The 24,648-nt window shown below is 35.2% G+C and overlaps 1 protein-coding gene across 1 annotated transcript; it reads left to right on the top strand.

Moving 5' to 3' along the window:
* The first annotated feature begins 227 nt into the window (after window positions 1–227).
* On the top strand, window positions 228–24,262 carry LOC140448285 (uncharacterized). Its single transcript, XM_072541379.1, has 7 exons — window positions 228–339; window positions 4,086–4,115; window positions 15,837–15,865; window positions 17,060–17,285; window positions 20,942–21,016; window positions 21,904–23,595; window positions 24,024–24,262. Exons 2-7 carry the CDS (start codon window positions 4,091–4,093, stop codon window positions 24,152–24,154), a joined length of 2,178 nt encoding a protein of 725 aa, XP_072397480.1. The 5' UTR covers window positions 228–339; window positions 4,086–4,090; the 3' UTR covers window positions 24,155–24,262.
* The last annotated feature ends 386 nt before the right edge of the window (window positions 24,263–24,648 follow it).

Raw genomic sequence — 24,648 nt, 5'->3', positions numbered from 1 at the left:
TTTAGTCTGAGAATTTAAATTTTAACGTAAAACACATCTTTCAAGTCGTTTTACGCTTCGTTCGTTCACTTGTGCTACGTAGTAGCTCGAAATATGTAACCTCTTTCGTAATTGCTGCAATTTTTCGTATCATTCCGACATCTAAGAACGACCCTGCGACTCATCTGCTCTCCCTTCCCTCTTCCTTCGCAAAGATTATCTAACATTGCGAATTTTCGGAGGTGGATGGCGTACATCTGAAGATGTTCCTCCAGGTATGATTTCGTATAAAAGAACATTCAGATAAATGTTTAATCCAGTTTATTGTTAACAGTTTAGTGACTTAGGTTAGAAACTAAGGTGGGTTGATGTGAGGGCTGTTTTTTGAAAATGTGCTGCGTTTACGGAATTATGTGAAATAACAAGTGACAGAAAATTTCAAAATTTTATCGCATTTTAAAATTTTACAAAATAATTTGATTAAAATAATTCTGCTAATCGATTGATTTTTATATTCTTTTTTACTATTCAAAATTGTTTTGTTTTTGCCTAAAAATGTTGTGTGCTTATAATTTTATGTACACAATTAAATTGACCGAAATGTATAATCTTGTTGAAATTGAACATTTAGTTTGAGTGTGTTTTTTTAAGTTCAAATATTTATAATTTTTATTAATCGCCAAATGAAAATGCCCTTTGAACTGTGCAATTGCGTTTTTCTAGAAAACGATTTAAATTAGTTTTATGTTAAATTTTGGAGTTTTTAATTTTTAATGCTTTCATTTTGTTGGATTTCTCTTAGTTTGCTTAAACATTGTATGGATTTATAGCATTTTGCTTCATATGAATGGATTTATTTTGTTTTGCTTAACCGTTGGTTAGATTTATGTCATGTCGCTAAATAAGTAAATACCTAAATATCGAAAATAAATCAACAGTATAGAAAAATACTATTATTTATTTATAAGACAAACCTTCTCAAATATGTAGGCCTGTATTATCTTCTAGACACTCACACTCCTTTTCCATTTCATTACCTTCATTAACGGTGTCATCTTCTCACGTATTTCCAAATTCTTGTATCAGTAAATATTTTAACGATTTTTTTTTGTTTTCTTTTAGTGGTCTTCCTAATCTCGCGGTTTCTAGTGTTAACTGTGAGTCTTTTTTACCTTTCGTTTTAGACGCAACGTTTTAGGAACTTCAGAGTTACTTCCGACCCTAAAGTGTTCCAAGAATGTAGAGGTTATTGGTGAAGGATGATTTTTCTTCAATATAATTCTTTTAAAATCTAATATTCAATTAATTTTTTTTAAATACGATTACAATTGTTAAACATCATACAGAATCCTTCTACAGAATTCTTCTTTTGTCTTTAAAGAAGCACATTTTCTTAAGTCTTTTTCAACGTGCCTAAATACTCTGTCAACTGGTAAGAAACTGTGACCTCTAACAGGAAATGTAAGATGAATTTCAGTTAAGTTTTCAGGATATTTTTTCTTTAGCCAATAGTAGAGGGCATGGATAACATGGGCGTTTTTATTTTCCCCTTCACATCCGTCACAAAATAAACGAACATTTTGTTTATTTTCAAGATTTAATGAATCCAGATGACAAAGTAAAGCAGATGATACTTCCATCGATCCTCGTCCAGCCATACCTTCTGTCCATATGTAGAATACGTCAAAACTTACTTGTTGAGCATAAAAAGCTTATTAGTAGGTGTACGTGAATGGGGCTGCACTTGCTGCATATCAAAGCAAAAGGTGACCGGATTCAACGGTGGCACTTCTCTTGATAACTCATAAAAAGCCTTGCCTCTTTTGAAAATTTGTTCTCGTGTGCCTCTTCCAGGGAAAAATCCACATTATTCTTGTGGGATCTGTTGTAGAAGTATTGATTTTAGTTTCTCGTTAATTATAGTTAGCAGAACTTTACTTGCGGGGGAGATCAGAGCTATAGTGCGGTAGTTATTACAGTCAGTTGGTGAGTCTTTCTTATAAATGGGTATGAAAGTAAGCTGAAAGTACACCAATCATCTGGCCATTGTCCTGTGTTAGAGATTTCATTACACAGTTTGAATATTACTTCAATTCCTATGTCTCCCAATTCTTTAAGTGCTTCCGCCGTGATTCCGTCTTCTCCTTGAGGTTTTCCAGTTTTTAATTTTTTTTAGTTTTTCACAATATTGTTTCCATGTCGCTGCTATGCCTTCTGGATTGGTGAGGATCGTTCCCAAATTATCTTTAATTATCTGCGTTTGTGGTTTGAACTCTTTAGTTAAGTATTTTACTTTGGCAAACAGTTCTCTAGATTCTTGACGGTCGGCGTGTTCTTGTAGTTGTTTGCATATTTCTTTGATATGATTATTTTTGTCTCTTTTACTTGATGATTTTATGCGTCTGTTTACATTTGCTATCTTGTTTTCAGTTTCTGTTAGATTTGAAGCATTGTTTCTAATTTTACTTCGTTTTTCTACTAGGTTGTGTCTCATCAGTCATCCAGTGTTTTTCTTTCCTTGGGGTTTGTAATATTTATTGCGTCTATAATCCACGTCTTTGTATGTTCCCATGTTTGATTGGGATCGCCAGTAATGTTTGGTGTGTTACTATGTCTTAGTGTTTCTTTGTATTTTCCAGGCTCTTTAGGTATATATTTAATTGTCTTATTTGTTTCGGTTTTTTTTGCGAAATTTGATACGGAATTCGGATTGTAACAGTTTATGGTCTGTTCCGCAATCAGCCGCTGGTTTTGTCTTTACGTTGACTACTGAACTTTTCCATCGTTTGCTGACAAGAATATAATCTATTTGGTTTTTATATTTTCCCCTCGGTGAAGCCAAGTTGATTGTCTTCGCGGATGATGCTTAAACATGGTGTTCATGTTCAGTGTCGATGACAAATTGCAATAGCCTTTCTCCTTTCTCATTTCGTTCACCTATTTCAAACCCACCAACTGTTCCTTTCAGCAGATCTTCTGTTGTTGTTTTGCCTATTTTTGCGTTCCAATCACCCAATATTATGACTGTTTCTTGGTATCTATTCTTCCCCATACAAGTTACCTTTCCCAAATAAGTTACTTCCCCAAATGAGTTACAGTCCTTTAAAATGTGGTGTTACAGGAGGATACTTAGAATAGCATGGACACAGAAGAAAACTACCACGGAAGTATTGCGAGAAATGGACAAAGAATGCGAAACAATAAACACAATAAAAATAAGAAAGTTACAATATCTGGGACACGTAATGAGGGGACAGCGATATGAACTGCTAGGGCTGATAATACAGGGAAAGATAAGAGGAGGAAGGAGTATAGGAAGAAGGAGGGTGTCATAGTTGAAGAATTTAGCGGACTGGTTTAATTGGAGTTCTATAGAACTCTTCAGAGCAGCAGTAGATAGAGTAAAGATAGTGATGATGATATCCAACCTCCGATCGGGAGACCACACTTAAAGAAGAAGAAGATTCTTCCCCATCTATCAGAAGACAAATTGAAAGGTGTTTTTGTTGGAACCGATATTAGTAGAATGATGTTCGACTCTACCTTAGAAACCAAGATGAGTACTAAGGAAAAAAAGTTTGGATTGCATTCAAAAAAGTTGTAACCAAGTTTTTAGGAAATTTATTAGATAAGTTTAAAAATTTGGGATGTCTAATAAGCCTCCTCAAAATCCACTTTTTGCATAACCATCTTGATTTTTTCCATAAAATCTGGTTAATATCAGTGAAGAAAAAGGCAAACGATTCTACCAGGATATCAAGGTGATGGTGAAACGATACCAGGGACGTTGGAACAACATGATGGGTGATTACTGCTGGTCACTTTATCAAAAACAACAAAGTGCCTCGCATAGGAGAAATTTACTTGAGAAGCTACTTGTAAAAAAAGTTGTATAAATTTTTGAGTTCGCCTGTGTTATCTTTTCCTGGAAAATTCATTAGAGTTTGAACTTAATATGTTTATCTCATAATTATAGAGAGATATGTTGGATTTGAGGTTTTCTATTTCATTATATACATATTATGTAGGATTGTAAACCCTAAAAAAGAGCTATTTAATTAAGTTTATAAATATAGGTATATAATTTATTCCATTTCTTTTTGCAGATAACATGGAATGGAGGTACATAGGATTATGTAAGTAAAAGGATAATGTTATCATTTAAAAATGGTGTATTTATAGTCGGTTAATGTAGAAAATCATTAGAGTATATCTTGTTCGCTTTAAAATAAATTTGAAACGAAAAATACTCATACACCTTCAGATTTTTAAATAAGGTGGTTAGTACTGGTGTCCATATCCACTTAAATTAGTTGATTAAATTGGAAATCAAATAGTTTTTTTTTTAATAAAATAGTTATTCATTATTGTTTATTGAATTGATTCATTATATACTAAAGATTTTACAAATAGAACTAAGTCTGTGAATAATCTAATCTTCTTATACACTTTTGGTACCCCACCATCCACATTTTTACTTTCTGCTTCAATCTTCTTCTACGGCACTACAGCCCAAAATGAGCCTTGGCCTCCTTTATTTTTTGCCTCCACCCTTGTCTGTCTGTGGCTGCTCTTCTCCATACACGGACTCCTCTGCTTCAATACTAATACTAAATTAATGAATCGTTCATTTTACAACAACCGAATCAATCAGTGACCGACTCTGAAAACGATAGAATCATTGTAATCGTTCGTTCATCTCAATACTTTTCGTTGCCGTTTAAAACAAATAACAAGTAACCGATTGATTGAGCTGAATCGACTAAAAACCGGTAGTATTGCTTACCTTATTTCATATAAATATGTGTATTGTCGCCAAAGTGACCAGTCTCGACACAGATTGTCAGTTTGACTGGCCAATCACAAAGCTCGTTATTAACTGCTTTGTCATTGGCTTTCCGGTGGAAGATTGCTGCGAATTCTCAAACACTAAGTGTATAAAAGAGCAGCACATCTTCCGATCGGGATCTAGTCGTCATATACTACTAGCCCCGCTAGACCTTGTTGGCCTGGTGTCGCTACCACACTACTTTTAGTTTTATTATTAATCCAGTAACCTAATATTGTCGAAGACGTCAAACAAAAGAAGACTTCTTCCACTTTGAAGAAAACAAGTGAAGCACAAGAACCGGCGTGTTGACTCCGAACGCTCCCTGCCAGTAAGAACACGGCCTTTGAAATAGAAAAAGACAGTGGTCTTAGAACTATTTCAGATCGTGTCGATCTGACTAAAGCGTTCTTTGGGGCCTGTGACGGTAAAGAGCGAATAAAAACCCCAAGTGGGCTTGTAATTGCTTTTCCGATCAAATAGTAACCGTCCTTACAGGATCGAAAATACTGTTTACGAAAGGTAGTGACACGAAGCGAAGGGCAGTAAGAAAAGTCGACACTGCCGGCATTCTTATGCCTTTCTCGAGGAGGAGAGGGAACGCCGCTACACAACGATACGAAAAGGCCAGCATCTCTGTGGAATTCGAGACATACGCCGTGCTCAGAATACTAACACATACATTTAAAGTCATTGTAAGAAAGCTCGAACGGATAAAGTATTCTGATTGCCGGTGTTCCCTTGTCGACCACAGAGGCCCTGCAAAACTTCTCACAGGTAGAAGCCGGAAACACGTTGAAACTCCACGAACACGAGGATGGAACCAAAAATTTAGGATCCTCCTCAAGAGCGGCGGCCGTAGAGCGTCAAGAGACCTCAGAGAACCAGGAGGACGCTACGGCCGTACGACAGTATTTACCTCCATTGTCCTTCATACGTTTGTGTTAGTGCGAGTAGGGCTTAGATTCTTAAGAAATATTCGAGAAGCTAGAATTTATTATGTTTTTGTTTTTAGGTTCTTAGTGTAACTCAGAAATAATTATAAATTTGTATGGAAATATATGCTGCATCCAAATATAAATATTTATTGTCATTGTGCAAATTTTAATTTTGCAAAATGATTTTAACTACCTAATATCTATTAACAACAATATCGAAAGCAATCGCTTGGGTCCGATAAAATATTTTCCAACTACAATACTCCCGGTCTGTAGCTAAGTCGCTGCCTTGCACGCAATTCTTAATTCAATATTGAATATTTTAATTTTTGAATCATTCAAACGAACGCAATCATTCAGCCGCATGGCATATATCGGTCTTCGTCACAAGTGAAGAACGACCGAGGACCGAGGACCGAAAGTAATGAAAGTATTGGCTGTGGGATTTTGTTTTGGTTCGATCTCAATCAGCGCCGTCGGCGGTCGATCAATAGATTTTTGTCACCATACGATTCGATCGTTATGAACTAGCGGGGTTCGGTCGGTCAATACTTTGAAGTGATTGAATCAAAACGAACGAATCAATCGCAATTGAAACAACACTATACTAAGCCATAGAAAAGTATCTTCTTCTTCTCATGGCGCCGTCTCCTTTCAAAGATTGGCGATCCAAATGGCAATTGTAGTTTTGGAAACTGCTGCGCAAAAGATTTATGAGGATGAGCGGTCCAACCATCTCCTTAAGTCTTTCAGCCACGAGTTCTGGCGTCTTCCTACTGTATCTAGATTATTGTTATTTCTTATTAACTTAAAATGGTCATAGCGACATCTGCTTATCTCAAGTTGTTAATTAATTTTCCGTTAACGGTAACTCCCGCTTTGATATTATTGAGCCTGTTTTTAAAAATTTCTTTAAACAAAAGACAGTCCCAAAGAAACCATTATACAAAAAATACTACAACAATTACCTAGAAAGGCTATCGTAAAACTAACAAACCTGATAAATGGAACACGTACGTACCAATAACGTGTAAAACAGCTGAACATCTTGTTTCTTTTTGAGTACCGACCACAGAACTCTCGACGTACCACATCCACATCATATACTTACCTATACGAGGTCTCTATCAAATCATTTTTGGAATCTGTAAAAGCTGTAATTCTTTTAGTCGCTGTTACATGTATAAAAAATTACATACAGGGTGAGTTTTTAGTGTTTTAGTATTTTTTCTTATTTATGTTCCCCTAATAATTCTTGTTCTTATAATATTGGGCTTTACATTACTATACAGAGTGTTTAACAAGTTATATTCATTTTTATTTCGAAATCCCTATAAAATCAACACCATGTATATAAAGAAGTATTGCATAAACAATTATTTATTTTATATAATAACGTAAACAATACTTTGTAGTTTTTAAATTAAGCTTAATTAAAATCATTGACCAAAATTTGTATACAGGGTAAACTACAAAACAAAATTACGATTTTCTCAATTTTGTTTAATAGATCACCCTATATTTTATTTTTTAGAAATATTGTATTTATGGTACTCTTACATTTTTGTATAAAATTCCCTATACTTAAACTTATTACTTTCCGAGATATTTTTAGTTTTCTTCAAATTTCGGAAATACATTCAATTTTTGTGAGTAGAAATAAGTTTAGATATAGGGAATGTTATATAAAAATGAAAGAGTATCATAAATACAATATTTCTAAAAAATAAACTACAGGGTGATCCATTTAAAAAAATTGAGAAAATCGTAATCTTGTTTTGTAGTTCACCCTGTATACAAATTTTTTATGCATTTTATGCATTGTTTATGCATTACTTCTTTATATACATGGTGTTGATTTCATAAGGATTTCGAAATAAAAATGGTCATAACTTGTTAAATACTCTGTATAGTAATGCAAAACCCAATATTATAAGAACAAGAATTATGAGAATACAAATTTGAAAAAATATATACGGTGTCCCATTTAAAACATTGTATGTTTGATATACCACGTAGTGGTATGTTTGATATACCACAATGTAGAATTTCACATATTTTCCATGTATGGAGAATATGGAGAATATGATATTGAGAATGCTATATCTTCCTTAAACTATACCAGCTCAGTAGGTATTGATCAAATTCCCACTAAAATAATTAAATACATTTCTTCATATATATCTCCTGCTCTGTCTCACATCATCAACCTATCTGTCAAGGACGGCAAGTTTCCAAGTGACCTTAAAACGGGAGTAGTTAGTCCAATTTTCAAAAAGGGAGATCCATGTTTGGTTGATAATTACAGGCCAATCACCGTAACAAGTGTACTCTCTAAGATTATCAAAAAGTGTATTTACAGTAAAATGTCAAATTTTCTGAATAAATATGATATCTTAAATAAATGCCAGCATGGGTTTCTTCCTAATAAATCTACAGAGAGTGCTTCTATTTAATTATATCCACGCTGCTTTGGATCGAAAAAGGTATGTGGGTGCACTCTTTTTTGACTTAACTAAGGCTTTTGACTCTATTGACATTGAAATTATACTGCATAAATTAGAAGCCCTTGGTTTTCGGGGTCATTTCTTGAATTGGTTAAGGTCATACTTACAACATCGTAAATTCCTAGTAAAAGTCGATAATAAGAAGTCATCTGTTTTTAATCTTGATCAAGGTGTACCGCAAGGCTCCGTATTGGGACCCTTAATATTTCTTTTATATGTCAATGATTTGATCAATTTTTTAACTCCAGACCATACAGTTATTTATGCAGATGATTCAACAATTGTAGTTGACGAGTCAACTGAAGTCGAACTCATTTCAAAAATGAACTTAGTAGCACAGGAATTTACAACCTGGTGTAAAAGGAACTCTTTAATGGTAAATGCAAAGAAAACAATTTGTATGCTGTTCTACTCGCGCTGTAAGCCATCCCATGATTGTAAAATCACAGTTAGTTATGAGGAAATACCCTTTAGTGATACAACACTATTTCTTGGTAGCATTCTAGAAAGTAATATGACATGGGATGAAAATGTCACTAAAGTCTGCAAAACAATGAATAAGGGTTACTATGCGATCCTTCAGTTGAAAATCCTATTTAACACCAATCAATTGATAAGTGTGTATTATGCATTGGTTTATTCATATATGGCCTATAATGTTGTCTTGTGGGGAAACTCTAGAAACTCTTCTAGAGTTTTTATAACTCAAAAGAGAATTCTTAGATTGATATTCAATATTGATAATAGACAATCATGTCGTAAATATTTTATTGAACACAGACTGTTGACTTCTCATGCTTTATATATTTATAAGTGTATTATTCACGTCAAAACTAAATTTCAAAATGTTACCCTTAATTCTGACTTTCATAATTACCCGACAAGACACGGGAGGTTGATAAGCGTGTGTAAACACTCCAAAACTCTCTTTGAAACTAGCCCTGATTTTGCAGGATCTAAATTTTACAATTGTTTGCCACTTAATATAAAAAATTCAAAAATAAATTAAAAGCATGCTTGATCCAATTATGCGTTTACAACCTAAATGGTTATTTTGACTTAATAAAAGACTACAGGGAATGAGGACCGACGGGTTCAGAGACGCTCTATATCGCATATCTTTTTTTTTATATTTTATTGATTTTGTTTTATGTAATTGTCCTATATAACTTGTTGATCATGCTTTATGTACTATATGACTTGTCCTATATCACAATGTGATCTGATGGGATTAATAAAGAATATTCTATTCTATGCTATTCTATCATTGCTTACATTTTTTTCTAAATAAGTTTTTTGTATATTTTATACCATAATGGAATTATCGACCGACGTCACACTAAAAATTCACCCTGTATATACAATTTCATGAAGGAGTCTGTACGCAGTCGTCACGTTGTAGAAAAAACGCTTTTTCCAAATACTCAGTATCGCATAAGTTATCTTAAAATCACAGATAATGTATGACATAAAGAAGAACATAATTAGCTCTATTATGTTGAACATACTGAACTCTGTCATTGTTCTTGAAAGATATTACGATAACAAATAATTTATGGTCAAATGATTTGCAATTGAATAAGTGATCCAATTGCAAGTGAAAATAACAATGAGTACAATAACAATTAAACCAAACAAGAAATATCCTGAATTAACTCTGTCTTGTCTGCACAATATTCACACAGTACGAAAGGTTTAGTAAGATAGAGATCTTTTGCCGATAAAATTATATAATACTAGTTCAGCGAAATCAAAATAAAGCAATTATGCAGGCCGGGATTTGACCTGAAATCGAGGACACTTATTTCTGTAGTTAAACCAATGAACGAATCTTCTTTACCTAAATGTTTGATTAGGTATTATTATGTTGTAAAGGTCCTTTAAAGATTAAATTGTTGTTAATTTAAAGACATCTTCTCACACTCATCAGAAAGGGATTTAATAATATACAAGAATATTTAATTGAAAAGAACTATTTTGACATTCTTTCTGATCCTAGCAGAGTTTACAACGGAGATGAAACTTATTTTACCCTTTGTCCGAAAGAAGATAGGGTTCTTGCACCAAAAGGTGCCAAAAATGTTGATAGAGCAACTCCATTTGAAAAGTATTTTATGACTCGTATTCAATATGTAACTTAAGAGTTACAAGGGGCAATACAGAGTTAAGATTAATACCAAAACTTTTATTTGAACCTTACAGTATACGACCTGTTAAATGTTAAATGGACAAATTATACAGTGTGTCCGTAAAGTATGGAATAAATTAGATATTTCCTAAATGAAAAGCCTTTTTAAAAAAGTCTAAAACACGACGATTTTTAAATTTAACGTTCTACATTTTACAATAAAATTTCAATATACAAAGTGATACACATTACAGGGATGACGTCATCGGCTCTTTTTTTAAATGTAACACACTGTATTTTAGGACATTTTTAGATCGATAAAAATGAGCTGATTTCAAAAAAAATTTATACTCGGGTCTAATGAATATAATTTGAAAGATATGCGCTTAGAAAATAAATTATTTACTATCAATTGCAAAAAAGTAGCCTACTTCTAGTTTTTGGTAAACTGTAATTATTTTTAGTAACGTTCAATAACAATTAAGTAGTAAAATAATTGTATTAATTCGTGAATGTTCTGTATTATTGCTTAGAATTAATTTTAAGTAGAAATGAATTTGAGTGTAAAGCAAAGAATTGAAATACTCATGATGATTGGGTATGGAGACAAATCGAGAACTCAGATGGAAGTGTGTAATTTATTTAATGATAAATATCCAGAAATACCCATCACGCAGTCAACATTAAGTAAGATTGAAAAGAAATTTCGAGAAACTGGTACGGTTGAAAATGCACTCAAATCAGGTCGTCCCTCTGTAAATTATGTTCTACTTGCTTTTGAAGAAGATGCGCACACTTCTGTTCGTAAAGTTAGCAGTGACCTCGATGTTTGCAAAACAACGGTACACAAAGTACGTAAAAGTAAGTAAAGTAAGTAAAATGCACAGTTGTACAGGAATTAAACGAGGATGATCCAGATAAAAGAATACAATTTTGCGAAATAATGATGGATAAAAGCCACCGAAACCCTCTCTTGGTTCAAAATATTATTTTTTCTGATGAGGCTACATTCAAATTAAATGGCGAGGTCAACCGTCAAAATTGTAGATACTGTGCAAAAGAAAACTCCAACTGGATGCGGAAACATCATACACAATATTCGCAAAAGGTAAACGTATGGGCTGGCATTGTAAGAAATAAAATCATTGGACCCGACTATTTCGAAGGTAATTTAAACGGACCAGCATACCTTCAGTTTTAAGTGGGTATCTCGTACCTACTTTAGTTAATTTATTCCCCAGTACAATTAATCTTGGAGGTTTTGATAAAAGTTTATGGTTTCAACAGGATGATGCGCCTCCGTATTATGCTTTAGATGTTCGAAGGTACCTAAACGAAATTTTCAGAACAGGTGGATTTGAAGACGTGGATATATTGAATGGTCAGCGAGGTCGCCAGACCTCAATCCTTTGGATTATTTTATGTGGGGCCATTTAAAGAATGTTGTTTATAAAACGAAACCTGCAAATATTGGAGACTTAAAAACAAGAATTCATAAAGAAATAAACAATATTTCTCAAGAAAGCATAAACAAGGTTCTACAAGAATTTGTACAACGTTTGGGTTACTGTCAAATACAACAAGGGCTACAATTCAAACATTTAAGATTAAGTAATGTATTAATTACTGGATTACTTTCAAGTTATTTATTATAATTTATTTATAATTTATTAATATTATAAATCAATAAAAATTAATTTTCTAGGCGCATATCTTTCAAATTATATCCGTTAGACCCCCCAGTATTATACTTTTTTGGAATCAGCTCGTTTTTATCGATCTAAAAATGTCCTAAAATAAAGGGTGTTACATTTAAAAAAAAGAGCCGATGACGTCATCACTGTAATGTGTATCACCTTAAATAATGAAATTTTGTGTTTTAGATTTTTTTAAAAAGGCTTTTCATTTAGGAAATATCAAATTTATTCCATACTTTACGGACACACTGTATGTTACGTATTATAAATTTTAGCAACTCAAATGTAAGTCTACTTCTGAAAATACAAGAATTAAACTCTTTGAAGGGCACCGTTTCTATTATTTTAATTTCTCCTTGTGAACTGGCACGCATAATTATCATTATTATACCATTAACAAATAAATGCGTATGTTGATAGGTTTAAATCGTTACAAATTACCTAAAATAAAATTAGGAAATTGCTTGATTATTTGCTTATATATGAATTGCTCAATTATTTGTTTTTAAACACGTTTGAAAAAATACTTACTATCTTAATAATGTGTCTATTTTACGATAGAACTTATTCCCTTTTTTGTTTTCTTTAATTTATCGTCGAAATCATAGGCGTGGTCACAGCGGGTGCCATGGAACTCACATTAATTTTCGAGGGGCGCAAAAATTGGGATCGTTCCCTTCTAGAAACATCTAATCTGTGAACATTTTGAGTAATATTAAATAAACGAGACTTAAACTAAAAAGTAAAACTTGTATATTAAATAAATTAGATATATCTAATACGGACCACCGTTGGTATTCTAAAATTGAAAGCGGTGATACAAAATTGTGCTCGAAGAAAATATTGAAGTCGAACGAAAAAAAGATGGCATCGTTACTTAGCTCTACAGACTTCTCAGTCTATGTTAATATACCATGCGGTCCATATGTATGGAATAAATTCATTTTTGGCGTTATTATGTACTATCTGAAAAAAACCTGACACAGGTCGATTTTTATTCTTAAATTGACAATTGACAATTTATAGTATGAAAATATTATCCCCTTCCAGAAACCCCTTTGAATTATAAGCATCCCCTCGAAAATTTTAAATAACAAAGGGGGTCGTGTGACACCTCGATCGTGTGTGATTTTAGTCCTCTGTTCAGAAATATAAAGTTTTTTAAGTTTACTGCAATCATAACTGAGAAAATTGATTTTTAATATGTAAATTTTGATAATGTCTCTATCACAAAACTTTAGGGTGAATGAAGATAATAATGTCACATAATATTTAGAATGTATTTTTAAATGTAATTTTCAATTAAATTAAATGTTCAAAATAACCACCATTCACTTCTTGGCAATCGCCGAGGCGATTTTGGAATTCTCGCACAAAATTTTATACGACCTCGGGGGTTATTTTGTTAATTTCTTCCGTTATCCTAACTTTTAAATCAGCAATACTGTTTGGTCTATTAAAATATACTTTAGATTTTAAATAACCCCATAAGAAGTAATCGAGAGGAGTCAAATCGGGGATCTAGCCGGCCATTCGATCGTTCCACGTCTTCCAATCCACCTATTGGGAAAAATATTTACATAAGGAAAAAATCTTCGTAATGTAGGCACTAAAAAGTTAATCAAAAAATCTAGATAAACCTCACCATCAACTGTGCCCTCAAAAAAATAAGGACCAATAATTTTATTGGTAATGATACCAGCCCAACTGTTAATTTTTTTAGGATATTGCGTGAGTCACACACCCAGTGAGGATTTTCTCTGGGTTTGTTAACCGTTCCGTTTAAATGAAACGTCGCTTCATCAGAAAAAACTATTTTGTTTATGAACTGCAAATCTGCGTTCATTCTGCCCATCATCATTTCACAGAATTCTTTCCTTCTATCGGGATCATCTTCATTTAACTCCTAAACCAACTGGACTTTGTAAGGGTGGTATTTTTCTTTATGCAAAACTCTCAAAATAGATGATTTACTGACATCATTGACGGCGGTCAGTTTTCGAGTTGTCTTATGCGGATTTTCCTCAATCTCTAGAAGTACATCTAACTTTTTTCATCAGTAAATTTAATATTTCTACCTGGTTTTTCAATATTTTTTACATGTCCAGTATAACGAAACTTCTTTTCAATTTTTCTAACTATAGACTGCGAAAGTTGTTGATCAGGGTATTTATTATTAAACATTTCACAAACCTTCTTTTGAGTTCTTGTTTTATTACCACAACCAATCATAATTAAAATGTCTATTCTTTGAGTCTCGGACAAATGAGCCATAATTAAATTTATTACGCGCACAATAATATTATACTGACGTCTTTTCTTCTTCTTAAGGTGCCATGCATTTCTGCGTAGGCGTCCACCGTACATCGTCTTGTCAGGTGAGATGTTAAATATTCTGGATTAAATAATTCTGTTCTTAGCAGCATTGCGAAGCATTTCATAGCTGTGGATTCCTGTCCATTGTCGAATATTGCGCAGCCATGACATTTTTTTACGTCCGAGACCTCTCCTACCCTCTATTTTCCCTTCGAGTATCAGTTGCTGAAAAGTGTATCGTTCTCCTCGTATAATGTGCCCCAAGTATGCAGTCTTCTTACTTTTTACATAATTAAAAAGTTCCCTATCCTGTAAGCCCGCTCTTCTGAGTACTTCCTCATTTCTAACCCTGTCCGTCCATGATATTCTGAGCATTCGACGCAGGCACCACATTTCGAACACTTCAAGTTTGTTAATGGAACTGGCCTTTAACGTCCATGCTTCCATTCCGTACAGGAGAACAGGCCACACGTAACACTTAAGCATCTTGTATCGGAGGTTGAAGTCCAATTTGCGATCAGTCAGAAACTTACGAAGCCTCAAAAAAGCATTTCTGGCTTGTTCAACTCTGCTCTTTATTTCATTCTCGGGGTCCCAACCCTCATTCAGCAAACATCCCAAACGTCTTTTAGTAACTTTAAATATCTAAATGACAGCAGCCTACTAGATTCATATCAATTGTTTTTTTGGCTTTTTGATTAATATTTTATTATCTTCAAAGTTTTTTCTCTAATGTTTAGCAGAACAGATACGAAAATACCTAATTATTTCTAAAGTATATTTTAATAGACCAGGCGATATTGCTGATTTAAAAGTTAGGATAACGAAAGAAACTAACAAAATAGCCCCCGAGGTCATACAAAAAGTTGTACGAGAATTCCAAAATCGCCTCGGTTATTGTCAAGAAGTGAATAATGGTGGTCAAGTTGAACATTTAATTTAATTGTAAAAATCAAGTTATGATTGCACAAACTCAAAAAACTTTATATTGCTGAACAGAGGACTAAAATCCCTTTCTAACAAGGTGCTACACGACCCCCTTTGTTATTTAAAATTTTCGAGGGGGTGCTTATAATTCAAAGGGGGTGCTGGAAGGGGATAATATTTTCATACTGTAAATTGTCAATTTAAAAATAAAAATCGACCTGTTTCAGGTTTTTTTCACATTGTACATAATAACGCTAAAAATGAATTTATTCCATACATATGGACCGCATGGTATACTTAAGTCTATAGTTTTAACTTGCAATAAAACAGATATTCGTATGTAGATACTCTAGTTTTTTGCCTTTACATAAGACTTCAATTTTAAAATGTTTCCTGTCATCTATTTTGTTGTTTTCGTTTTCTATTCTTTTGTTTTATTAATATTATTGTATTAGATATATTAGAATATAATCTTAATAAAAACCTTTTATTGATAGGGAATTATTTTTATTCCAGTTCTCTTCACACTATTAGGAACCTTATCTGTAAGTATATATGCATTTATGACACTTAAAATTAACTAGATTATCGTAAAACATTAACAGTTTTAAATCTTTATGGTAAAAAGTAATCATCAACTTTAGAATTATAATAATACAGTACACTCTTGATACTCCGACGTTTTGCAATCGGACACGCTCAGTAGTCCAATGCACCTCCCGTCAAAGTCGCCACCGTGTCTGCTTGTACTGAAACTTGTCGCGACGTGAATCTCCTCTGTCATCCAGCGATCCGGAAGCGGAATGGCCGCTGTAAGGCCGGCATCACTTCCGAAGCACTACCTCTATTCATTCATTCTCCATTCATACACATCCACACTCCATTCATCAGCAAGAAGGCTCGCTGTCTCGTTTCAGGTAGCGCGTAGAAGACCCTTATCTCTCCTAGTACAGCATCATTCCTAGATGGGCATTTCCTCCTTCCCCACAGTCTGACTCACGCCTATCTAACTCATACAGTGTGACCCACTTCTGTAGCTTCAACTTCCAGCATCTTTCACTCTTACCCTTGCCGTTGGTCCAGCTGTTTTTCTTCCTCTTCCTTTTTATTGATCACTGCACGTATATAGCTGTGTATGTTAGTCCAACCTGATTTATTTTCAATCATTCTCTCAATCATTTCTCTCACTGTAACAAAATTCACAGCTGTCTCTCTCTCCATTCTGTTCCTTTCCACTATCCATCTGCTGCAATCTAATATCGTATGTGTTAGGCCCTAAAACATCCGTGTCCTGTGACATAATCCGTCAGGATTCCGTCAGGAAATAATCCAGTTGCCTGTGGCCACAGTCCACCCAATTTCTTATGTTGTGATCAGCATTTTCGTCCAGTGTGCCACATCCTCCATGTTGTTTCATTCTTCTTGCCATCTTTCAATTGACCTTTCCCTTTCCTGTCTTCTTTCGGCCACAGTAAGGTTTGGGCCTCTTCTCTAATAGAGCTCTTTTCTTTCCACCGCCAAAACATGCAACGGAACATATCCAGTGATGGTCCACAAGGCTGCCGCAGACACTGTCCTGTAGGCGCATGCCACTCGCAACAGACTTGTTCTGTCCACTTGCCTCCTATAGGCCGTTATCTCTACTGCCTCGCTCCAGATTGGTGCCACGTAGAGGTACATATGGCCCTACAACCATTTTCTGCTTCTGACTAATACTTTTATGTTATTTTATGATTTAGGCGCAAGAGGGTTATAACTATCCAACACCTTCAAGACCCTTACCAGAAGGACCACAGCGGCCAGGAGAACAAGGCAGGCCAGGGGGACCTAGACGGCCACCTGGTCAAGCAGGAGCACCAGACGGAGGATATCCCAGTGGGGCAAACAGACCTGGACAGCAAGATCAATCTGGTTATCCTGGAAGAGGCAGACCATCGGGTCCCGAATTTACTCCAAGACCTCAAGGTATGAAACAGTTTGCATAAAAAATATACGCGAGGTACTAAAAAATATAAAATAGCTAGTGCTTTAGTCGTTTTTAAAATTAGACCAATAATTTGCTCAACACTAAATATTTTAACTTTTAAGTTTAATACCGATCAAAATTCAACTGTGTGCAGTTTTTGTTTTGCAAGTCGAATTTTCGTAAAAATACAAATCCGTATGTTAAATAAAGAATTTTCTCCGCAGCCTTTCCAGCATCTCTTATGCATAGAACACCATACCCAATGCCAAATGTCTCAAAAATGCATGAAAATAATTCTTTAAAAATTAACTATTTTACTACAAATCACAAAATTTATTCCAGCCTAATAAATTCAATGTTATCTTTACACATTTCATTGATGAAGATAGTTTTCGGTTCGCTGAATGAGTTTAATGAGCCCGGCTAAATTTAAAATGTAAAATTTAAATGGGTTTTTATTTGAAACAATAACAAATAACATAACCTATAATAACATTGACACAGATATCTATTAGTTACATTAAGCTAAGAACTATTGACAACACTGTTCTATTTTCCCATTTAGCCCATACGGCTTTGTACTCTTGCCTCGTATTATATCAAAAAAAGTCGTGGACATGCAGTCAAGTTGTCGTACATCTACTTCTATGTTAATATGTTCCGTATTTTTCTCCACTTTTATGATCTCTGTTACTGACTTGCCCATTTTTATTTACGTTGGTCTGATTATTTTTTCTTGATATAATATTGTCATCACTAAAAGTTGGTACCTGTTTATCAAGTCAAAGTCAAAGGTTTACTGAAAATCTATGAATGTACTTATGTGCAGATCTATATCATATTCGTCACACTTTTCGATCGATTGGTATTGTCCTAATGTGTTTTCGGTGTAATTACCTAATTGGTTTCTCAAAATAGTTGACAATATCTTATATCTTATATCTTATATTATAATAACTATCAAAAGATAGTTATTATATGCCCCTGCCTACAAATCCATAGGCATGTTTTTTTTCTGTCACTTATCTTTGATCTTAGTTGAAGTTCTTAAATCCGTCTCTTCAGTTCTTCTATTAGCCCATTATTGATTTCATCCGGTTCTGCGGCTTTTACTGATTTTAGCCGTTTCTGTACTTCAATAAATTTCTAGAAGAGTGAATGTTTTCGGCTTTGCCTCATTAATTTTCAACTTTTTCAGAGAGATCTATATTTATTATTATCCACACTTCCTCTAAGGAAAAAATTCCCTTATTCAGATACTCAGGGTATCAGGTATAGGGTACTTAGGGAATTGGTAGCGGTGGTCTGCTAAATGGGTTTGTTCCACTAAACTCTTATACGACACGTGCCATCTCGTTTACCAGACTATCGTGCAACTCGTAATTGTCCTGCTGTGTATTATCAAGTTGAGTTTCTTGTATGAGAAGCTCAGGAATCTGATCATTAGGGATTTCATTAGAGTCTGGTTCGACAACTACCTATTGGTTATGAATCTCTCATTCGACTTCGCTTCTGATGATATCGTGTCTAGTCTCTGGTATAAGAATATTTCTAATAATTACCCGGTATTGATCTGTTATTCGCTGTTCCGATATTTGAATATCTGGTCATCATCATTGGTGCTACAGCCCTATAAAAGAGCCTCGACCTTCCCAAGTCTATTACGCCAGTCAGTTCTATCCATTGCCAACTGTTGCCAGTTTGCTGCGCCTATTTGTCTACCATCCTCATCTACACCGTCCCTCCATCTGAGTTTTGGTCTACCCCTTTTTCTACTTCCCACAGGTTGTGACATAAGGATTCTTCTAGGTTTTGTGACATAAGGATTTGAATATCTGGTACTCCGTATAAAATTCGGCATAAAGCTGTTGTCGATAGCCCATCGTTTGTTGACCGAGTTATGTCAGTTTATAATAGAAGCGCAAAATGTTTTCGTTTGTAGACACAGTCCATTTCATGCGTCCCTCGGTCGTCCCGCTAGAGTGCTGGCTGATGTTCCAGCGCAGCACCTTCAGCGAGTGGAGCTCTTGTTGTTGTTTGGCTCGCTTGTGGTTATTCTTGTTGGTCTGTAGCTGATTCTATGACAGGGACCCGCCTCCTTAATACCCTGTTACCGACGTCTCACATTGTGTTACGTCCAGCGCCGACTCCAGACGTGCCCTGGCGATCCCCAGGCAGCGACCCCAAACATAAATCATGATTCACCATTTTCAAGATTTTGCATTTCATACCTACTGCAAGGTGTCAGTTTTCGTTCCATGCCAAGTATCCCTCATACCCTCTGGATATCGCTGCTACGAATACCCAAAAAGCATCCCCCATTCGCAGGGAACCGCGCCTGATAGAAGGACCAACAAAAACTTCCACAAGCCACAAGTTGTTATTATCCCCGATTTAGTCATACGGCTCACACTCCCTCTAAGGGGAAAAATACGGTATCAAAAGGATTGAGCTCTGGTGGGACTGTTTCCTTGTTATCGAGCACTAGGTGACTTGGTATGCTGGAGTATCTCCCAAAAATTTTCGTACACATCCCCTCGCGAGGAGTATAGCTTTCTGCATGGCCTTATAAAGATGTTTATTTAGACCCAGCTGTTTTATATTCGCTATGAGGTTTTTGGGAATAACACCAGTAGTAGACAGAATAATAGGTACTGTCTGGGTACTTTCCATTCTCCATTGTCTCCTGATTTGTAGTTCTAGATCTCTATACTTGGCGATTTTTTCGTTGTATTTAACACGAAAATTATTGCTGTAAGGTATCGCCACTTCAATAAGTGTTGTTTGCCTGGTAAGTTTATTAACTAGTATGAGATCCGGTCTATTATGTACCACTGGTTGGTCTATGAGCACATTGCGGTCCCAGTATAGCTTGTAGTTGTTATTTTCAAGTATTCCGTCAGGGACGTATTGATAGTAACGAAGATAGTCGGTTTGGAGAAGTCCCAGTTTGTCAGCTAGTTCTTGGTGGATAATTTTTCCTACTGAGTCATGGCGTTCTTTATAATCAGTAACGACAAATGCCTGGTAGCTCCCGGTAAGATGTTGGATGGTTTCTTGGGCTTGGCATCCATATCGGCATTTGTCATTGTGGCCTTGAGGATCTTTAAACAATATATTTTAGGTAATTTTTAGTTGGAATAACCTGATCCTAAATAGCAAGTAGAAAGCCCTCAGTCTCGGGAAACATATTTCCTAATACCAACCAGTCAACCAATAGAGACGCTGTATTGTCGGCATATTCTTGGATGATCTCATTGAGATGTCGCCCAGTTTAAGCGGCGTTGTATCATCTACTGCGCAGATTACTTAATGTAAGGTAGATATCTCCTGCACCTGAAAATAAGTTCTTAAATTAGCAACCTGTTTATCCAGTTGCTCTACTATGTCCATAAGTCCTTTACCCCCTAGATATCGCGGTAATGTTGTTCTCTCTACTGCAATGCGTGGATGGTGTCCACGCATTGTCCACAGGTTATTATTATTTGGTTGGTTTTATATAGGTAAATTACTGAAATGTTGGCTCCAGTTAGTGCATTATTTCTTTCTATAGTAAAATATTTAAAAAATATAAAAATTAACAAGCTGAAGATATAGTAGGAAAAACATTTTGACATCGATTAAAATATAATTTACTTTTGTTTATAACTTTAAGGACCTGGTGATAGATATCTTGAACCGGAAGCACCTAGTGGTGGATACCCTAGCGGACCCCAAAGACCTGGTTCAGGTGAGTGTTACAGTACAAGGGATTTTTTTAAATATTTATTTTTTTGTAAAATATGAAGATGAGTTGTTTTACCATTTTCATAACTTACTACATGCAAACGAAGTTAGAGATTTCTCTGTTTCCCTACCTATAGCCTAAAAGCTACAAATTCAAGAGAAGAAGGATTTAAAAAAAGGATAATTGTAAAAAATTTAGGACACAAATTTTGTTGTCTAATAAAAACCCAAAAGTATTGCAACCACACTGGTTTTTGAACACAACTATTCAGTGTGGAGGCTCACTGACATTAAAAAAAATTCAATACAGAACTATACGCAATATTAAAATTATTTTAACAATAACGAGAAAACTATTCAAACAGCAAAATAAGATTTTTCTCCTTCGTTAGGTGAATAATATCTCAATAATATTGTTGCCTTAAGCACGTTCAACGGCTTTCAGTGATGATAGATCAAAAGTATTGCAGCTTGAAATAGAAGAATTAGAAAGAGAATAAACATACACATATATCGACCATTATTATATCTTTGTTCCGAAAACACTCAGCCGCACAGATAAAATGCTCGATCTGTACATACCATTTCAGTATGCGAACTTTTAGTTAGTTTTTCGGATGTCGCATACATTGAAATGTTCCTTTTTAAAAACTTTTGTGAATGTTATTTTATTTCTTTTATCTTCATAAATGATCAGTAAAAAGAAAATAAATCAAATTTGGGAAAAAAGGAGATTTTAAATTTGTAATTTGTGCATATTGCAATGAATTGTATTAGTATTAATTTAAATAAAACAAAGATACTGTCTTTACAATGCAGTTTTACCAGAAAGTATCTGGTAATTTTTTTGTAATTTTTGTTTTATAATAATCAGTGTTATTTTTTATATAGTTCCTGGAAAACAAAATGGATATGCCAGCAGACCAAGTGCTACACAGGGTTATCCCAGTCCACCAGGTGGTGATCAAGGCTACCCAAGTCAACCAGTAAGTGAACAAGGATATCCAAGTCAACAAGCAGGGGGCCAAGGTTATCCAAGTGCAGCAGGTCGCGATCAGGGATATCCAAGCCAATCAGGACGGGATCAAGGGTATCCAAGTCAACAAGGAAGTAGTCAAGGATATCCAAGTGCAGCAGGCCGCGATCAGGGATACCCAAGCCAATCAGGACGTGGCCAAGATAAACCAAGTCAACCAAGTACAAACCAAGGATATCCAAGTACAACAGGACGTGATCAAGGATACCCAAGCTCTTCTGGTCGAGATCAGGGTTATCCAACACAAGAGGAAAAGAATAAAGGTTATCCAAGTCAACAAGGAGGAACTGGAAGTTATCCTAACCAACAAGGGTATCCAGGCCAAACAGGAAGTCAAGGTTATCCAACACCACAAGGTGGCGATCAAGGCTATCCCAGCTCACAAGGTGGATATCCAAATCGTGGAGAAGGTGGACAGAGATTTCCTGGTGAACAAGGAAGTGGTCAAAAATATCCAAGCAACCTCCCAAGCAGTCAAGGAAAGCCAAGTCCTCAAGGTTTTCCTGGTCAGCAACAAGGGTTTTCTGGACAGGGAGGTCAGTTTTCAGAGAGTGAAAGAGGACAACAAGGACAAAGCGGATTCTCAGGTCAAGAAGAGGCTGGCTTTCCTGGACAGGGTGATCAGGGACAATTTGAAGAAGGAGATTACTCCGCAATACCTGGAGAACCTGATAAAGATTATCCAATATTTTCCGAAATTCCCCAAACTTCATTCAGCTGTGACCAACAACAATATCCTGGATATTATGCCGACGTTGAAGCAAGATGTCAAGTATTTCATATCTGTGCCAATAATAAAACTTATGACTTTTTATGTCCTAACGGAACAATATTCCACCAAGAATACTTGGTTTGTGTTTGGTGGAATCTTTTTGATTGCGATTCTGCACCATCACTGTATGACAAAAACGCAAATATTTACGATTACTCAATGATAGGCACAGGAGGTCGTCCAGGTGCAACATTTGGAGGTGAATACCAACCGCAAGGTGGAGAGCAAGGATATTCCGGTCAGCAAGGAAACACTGGATACGAACAAGGACCTGCAGATTATTCTGGAGGACCTACGCAGCAAGGATATCCTACTGGTCCTGACGGGGGACCCCAAGGTGGTTATCCCAGTGGAAGACCTACTACCGGAGGAAGACCTCAAGAAGCTAGTCGAAGACCCGGTAGCAATGAGCGACCTCAAAGTTCACCTGGATTACAAGCATCACAGCCAGGATATCAAAACGGCGGATATCCAAGTGAAAAGCCTCAAAGACCTGGATATCCTGCATATGAACAACCCAGCGAGCAAGAAAGTTCTACGGGATATCCAAGTGGAAGACCGCAGCAACAAGGAGGTAGCTATCCTGGAAGACAACCTCAGGGCGGTCAAGATCAATTTGGTTATCCTGGAAGAGAGCCTCAAGGAGGACAAGATCAATTCGGAGGACGTCCAGGGCAATCGCCGCAAGGTCCAAATGGTAGACCAGGATTTACTCCTAGACCTAGTGGACAAGAGCCGAGTGGTGGAAATACGGGATATCCTAGCTTAGAACCAGGTTAGTAATATGCTCGAATGTGAATGAATATTCTGTACGTTTTAATTTATTGATTTTCATGGATTCTAGTGAAAGTAGTATAAGCCTGTTATTTTAGACATACATTAAACTTACATAATACATAATATGTAGAAAAAACAATTCACACAATTCTTAAAATAATTCTCTAAACAGAATTTAAAACTTGTGAAGATTGTTCAAAAATTAGCATTGATCAAACGTTTGTATTGAACAATTAAGAAATGGAAAATAATATACTTGACAGTGGACAAAGATGGATACGTATTAAACCCTTCAATTTTTGTAAAGATCTATTAAACAAGTAATTTTCATTGTTTCGTCTAAAAACTTATTTTTATTAAATATCGGCTGAATTGATCAAAAAGTCATATTATTATTAACAGTAATTTATTTATTTTTCTTTACAGGTTATCCAACGACCACACCAACCTCTGGTTCAACACAAGGAGGCGGATATCCAAGTGGTAGGCCTAGTACAGGTTTTCCCGGAGCAAGGCCTCAAGAACCAATGAGAGGTTATTTACCTCCATACCAATAATGTTTCCATTAGTACCTCGATGTTTCCATAATTTGTATATTTTAAATGTATTTATATATAAGTAACAACTGTAGATAATATATATTTTATATGAATAAATATTGTGAATAAAACAATCACTTAAAATATTAGTTTCAATATATGTTGTCAAAACCGTATGCTAAGATCCCTATATCGATGGCCTGGTTCAAAAAGTGGCTAACTACAAAATCGTCCTTTAAATCGAATTATTGTTTCTCTATAAAATATTATATAGTAATACTGACAAACACGTTAGATATAAGAATAATAAGTATTTCTTTAAATTATTCGTCTGGGGAGGGTTTTTCGTAATAAAATGCACGTAGCTACATTTGGAAGTTAACTTTATTTTAAATTGAAAAATGGATACTGGTTATCTACAATATTACAATATTTCAAAAAAATCTTGCTCTTTCTGGTCATTTATATCAGGTAATAGCGTCTCGTCCTCAATATTTGGATCTCCAATTCAG

This window comes from Diabrotica undecimpunctata, chromosome 8 (assembly GCF_040954645.1).
Source record: "Diabrotica undecimpunctata isolate CICGRU chromosome 8, icDiaUnde3, whole genome shotgun sequence".
Taxonomy (NCBI): domain Eukaryota; kingdom Metazoa; phylum Arthropoda; class Insecta; order Coleoptera; family Chrysomelidae; genus Diabrotica; species Diabrotica undecimpunctata.
The sequence above is the reverse complement of the archived record's forward strand: the minus strand, read 5'-3'. Positions and strand labels throughout refer to the sequence as shown.